The following is a 5,089-nucleotide window of genomic DNA, read 5'->3' as shown; positions in this document are numbered from 1 at the left end:
AGGAACAGCTGTGGGGCATGGCTTCTTGCAGCAGATTAAGCATGATTTTAAGCTTCAAATGGCTTCCAACTCCACCTATAAATAGCCCTTTACATCTTCACTTCATCTTCATGGTTGGTTAGAGCATCCAAAGCACAAAAAGAGAGCAAAACGTCCATAATTCAGCCCACAGAAAAAAAAACAGCAAGGAAGAAAAACAGCTTTTCCACAAATGTCCTCATGAAACCCTAACATAATGACCCTCAAAAATCATGAGTGACATCCTTGTTATGTTATTCCATTAACCAAGTTCTCAAAATACTAAAACCATCCATCCAAGCCATCGAAGAAATTATCATGACGTGTTAATAACGAGAATGAAGACCATTGTGGCTTGAGATTTTTTTTGATTAATTTTCATTCTCTTTTAGTTGCTCTATTTCTGTTTTTTTTCTTTTTTATTTCTTATTTTTATTGTTGTTGTCAACCTTTATTATCCCATTTTGTAACATATATTATCATTGAAATAAATTTTTGAAAGCTAGAATTAGTAGAGACCAATTTATCGGGTGAATGTGGTGCCTAACACCTTCCACATTCATAACCAAGACACGAACCTAGCTTATCCATGGGCATAAAATAAATTAGATTGTATATTTCCCGTTGCATTACGGGTGGCGACTCCGAATAAAATTTAGATCACATTTAAAAGGTTGAGTGGAACGTCGGTTTCGTAGCACGGTAGCTACAATAACAGAAGAACATATCCACCATATCTCCCTTCGGCTCAAATAAGCAGCACTATCCCCATCCAGGTGGAGGGACCCTGTACACCCAGCCTTCCATCAGCATTTTTCTAATTGATGGATCAAGAGTGCTAAGAAATTCTTCATTATTTTTGGGTGAAAACATTCTTTCCACATTCCTCATCGCGTAGGCTTCAGCCGTCCAAAAATTATTAATAAGTGCTCTTTTTGCTTCGCGTCCGGTTTTAGTTTTTTCTCTATTTTTTCCAACTTTGGGAGCCATTATAACTAGGGTTTCAAATGACAGCAATTGATTAGGAAAGCTAATTATGTGCGTAATTAAATACTAACTATACAGTAATCAACGGTTAATTAGGAAATAATTACAAAATATTTAAAAAATAATTGAAATAAATATTTAAAAAATAATTGAAATAAATATTTCAAAAATAATTAAAAGAAATATTTAAAAAATAATTACAAATTTTTTTTTTAAAATAATTAAAAAATTAATTTAAATTACCTGTAGCTGTAGTCGCCCAGAAAATCGTCCGAAATCGCCTTCAGCTCTTTCTCCCTTCTCTCTGCCTTTGAGGTGGGAGGTAGACTGATGTTGGAGTGAGAAGAGAGATAGGAAAAATGAATAAATAGGCATCCCTAGTGGACCACCCCTGTCACAGGCGGTCTGCTGGGAGTGTGGGTCGCAAATAAAAATTACGGTTTCAAGATAATTTCTTAGTTTGAATGTAATTACTTGAAGTGTACTGTTACGCTTTTAATTATATTGTTGAACTTTAATTGTATTATTAAACTGTGTTATAATAAAGAAATGTAAAGTGCAAACAACATAATACCAACATGAACATAAAATAAAAAAACATAATGTCAACATAATGCGCGCAATATAATACAGCAGTCCCATAGTCAAAATACTACAGTCAGAAATATATCACAATAAATAAAAACTCTACAATCATCATCTTCGTCTTCTTCCGGATAGAGACAACCTAGGAGCCGCTATGCCCTTGCCATGCCTGTGCGGCTGCACGCGCCTCTACGGACTCACATCTCCTAAATCCTCCTCATCATCTCCCATATCCTCATGCTCGTCCCCCATATACATGTGCTACCTGTACTGGCTACCCATGGGTCAAATCCAGCAGCTGACTCTGCATTGGCGGGCTGGGTACGCAGCTCCCATGGATCTTGCTCCCAGCTTGTAGGATACGTGGAAGGAGGCGGTGCGCCAAATAATACAGAGACAAAGCCATCTGCAGTCTGAGATGAACTCCCACCAGCCTCAAAGTCATGCTCCATCTCCACCCCATATCGTGGTCTGTGGGAGCCATACGCCTCTGCATCTGTGTCGAATGATGCCAGCTCATCCACGGTAAAATTGGGATTGGCATTCCAATGAGGTGCTCCATCCTAGATTAAAATAATATTAGTTTTGCTACATACAAAGAACTCTGCAATAAATAAAATAAAGCGGTGACTGACCGTGCCAAGCTCTACTGGAACTCCGTATTTATTTTTATAAGCATCCCATCCTTTGGTATTCAACACCCAGTCGTGGAACGCCCAACCTGAGTCATCACCTTCATAATTGGAAGTCAACTGAGTTAGAACGAACAATTCAACAAAAATAAGAATATTGTGTGTGTCGTACTTTTAATATTAACTTGTAATTACCTGCAGGAGCTGGCGGCATATCGTGACCGTAGATGGCCTCTGGTTGGTAGTCCGGATTTCGCGGTGCAGACTTTATCTCCCGCCAATTGATGTTCTCCCCAGCATCGCGCAGCATGCCAACGAGGCAGCCTTCAAAACCGCCTGTCTCCACGATTGGTGCAGTGTGCTCGAGCATCTGGCATCCTATATATCGCCAAGTATCCTTCGCCATGCACACCAAGCTATGTCCAACTCCTCTCATACCGGTCAACAGCTGCACACAACATGATTATGCCAACAGCAAGTAATTAAAATTTGCAATTTAAAATTAAAGTATGTTTCGGTTGTACTTACCGCGCGAGCATTGATCGGACCCCAGGGCATATAATTGCTGGATGAATCCATCAGTCTACGTCGTAGGGTCTCGCCATAATGGCCCGTCAGGTAGACTGATGGCATGCCCCATCTCTGGTACCGTACGGCATATCTCAGACCCCCAGGACCATACGCACCCAACAATTCAGTATATGGCGGGCTCCATAAGTGCTGCTCCGGCTGTTGAGCCCAGTTGTACTGCATGACGAAATGCTGGCTCCAGTCGACTTTCGACTTAGTGTGCGCCGTTCTGCAAGTGCAATTAATTAGAAAGGAGATAAACAGTGGATGTATTAAAGTGATAATGAAATTAAGTAGATGGTACTTACTTGTGGAACTTGTCGGTATCATCCTTGCCCATCAGCGGGTGCTCAGGGATGAAGGCATCCAAGCCAAACTGTCGGGATACCCGATCGGGGTAGTGGTACTCCACTATCCAGAAACAGACGACCGGTCCCCGATAATACCATAGATGTGTCTGCTCTAATGTCAGCGGGCTCAGCCATCTACGCTGATACCATGCACGATATGGAAACCAGTCGATGTTTGCATCTCGGAGCATCTGGAGCTGACCCCGGACATAAGAAATCTCCCTGCCCTTCTCATCATGATCGTGATGACTACCCCATATAGCGGCGTACGCGGGGCATCTGTCTGGGTCAGGACCTCCCCACTGGGGATGTGGCAATGGTATAACTGGCTGATTGATGGGCAGATGTGACCACGACCAGTGCTGGAGCAGAAGAAGTGGTCCAAAAAGTTGTTTATTCTTCACCTGAAAATTTAACTTAAAATAAAAAATGGGTGCTTCTTATTCAACATTCAATAACAACGTATATTATTACAGACTTACCAGACAAGCATGACAGAGGCCTCTGTATAAGTGGGCGAGGACAGCTCCACCCCAGTTCCATCTCGATTCTTTCTCCAGGTCCCTCAGCAGGGAGAGATACATCATCGGAACCGTGTCACCGCTGGAATTCTCGAACATGACAGCACCGCACAAATCCAGCACATATGCCCTAGTATACCTGCAATATAAAATAATCAATTTAAATAATTGAGATTGTTGAGGAACTACTAAGTTAATTTAAAGAGTGTAATAGTACCTCCTGACTGCCTCAATGTCATCAGTATCAGGAAATATCTGATTCTGGAAGAAGTGAAACCGGAGTGCCTTTAGAGAAATACAGTACCCGGAATAGCGAAACTCCTCCTCCTCCCCCTTCTTCTTCTTATATTTCTTCTGCAGAGCCTTCGGATCACACCCTAACAACTCCGGTATCATCCTCTGCAGCTCTGGATGGTCTGAGATGCCACCTGTGGGGTTGCCATCGATACGTAAACCCCATAAGGCGCTCACATCACCAAGGGTGACTGTCATCTCCCCAATCGGGAGATGAAATGTATGAGTCTCAGGTCGCCACCTCTCCGCTAGACCATGCATCAGAGACACATCGATCTTACTCTGCGGCATGGTGGCAAGCTAATACAACCCGAGGTTCAACATGTATCGCTGCATTTCTTTATGGGGAATGAATGGAATCTCAGACCTGCGGTGCCTCACCGTAAGCATGACATCATCCTGTATTTATTATCAATTTGTCAGACTCAAATCGTGCCATTTTTTTAGTAACTCAACAGAATGTCATTTTTTTAAGTATAAAAATCACATACCTCAAGAGATGCCAATGAGACGCGGTGCTTAACATGATGGGTCCATAGGAGAGGACTAAATGTGTCAGGATCATGCACACCATCTGGAAAATCAGCCTGAGGCGACGGATCCGCTCCAGTCGGATCCTCAAAACCCATGCCAGTCGTATCATCATACGACGACGGGCCATCTCCAGTAGGATCCACCGAGGACGTGCCTGCTCCACTCGGATCCACAGCATCTGCACCCGCTGTAGGCTCAGCTCGTACTCCCCACCGTCTAACTCTAGGCATACTACATTTACAAAAAAAATATATATTAATCAATCACAACTTAAGAAAATCAAATTCATGCAATTGAAAAATAATTAATTATTTATAATAAACTCCTAATTATATGATATTAATATATTCAATAATTATACAATAACTATAGTATATTATATTATTACTATAATAATTATTTAATATATTAAGAATATAACATATTTATTAAATAATTATATATTAATAACTATTACTAATAATAAAATACTAATCGAATAATTATAATTTACCAATAATTATTAATCAAAACATACAATTTATATAATATTTTTTTAATAAGAATTTAATATTTTCATAATATGTAATTATTTAATTAGAGTAAGTCTATGATACTA

The 5,089-nt window shown here is 40.6% G+C and overlaps 1 protein-coding gene across 1 annotated transcript; it reads right to left on the bottom strand.

The window, feature by feature from the left end:
* Nucleotides 1-3,096: 3,096 nt before the first annotated feature.
* LOC144547197 (serine/threonine-protein phosphatase 7 long form homolog) lies at nucleotides 3,097-4,106 on the bottom strand. The gene is made up of 4 exons (XM_078295783.1): nucleotides 4,092-4,106; nucleotides 3,881-3,924; nucleotides 3,736-3,793; nucleotides 3,097-3,546 (listed from the first exon to the last, which is right to left on the bottom strand). Exons 1-4 carry the CDS (start codon nucleotides 4,104-4,106, stop codon nucleotides 3,097-3,099), a joined length of 567 nt encoding a protein of 188 aa, XP_078151909.1.
* Between the last annotated feature and the right edge of the window lie 983 nt (nucleotides 4,107-5,089).

This window comes from Carex rostrata, chromosome 31, assembly GCF_964058835.1.
Source record: "Carex rostrata chromosome 31, lpCarRost1.2, whole genome shotgun sequence".
In the NCBI taxonomy this organism is placed as follows: Eukaryota; Viridiplantae; Streptophyta; class Magnoliopsida; order Poales; family Cyperaceae; genus Carex; species Carex rostrata.
Note: the sequence above shows the minus strand (reverse complement) of the source record. Positions and strands in the feature narration are given on the sequence as shown.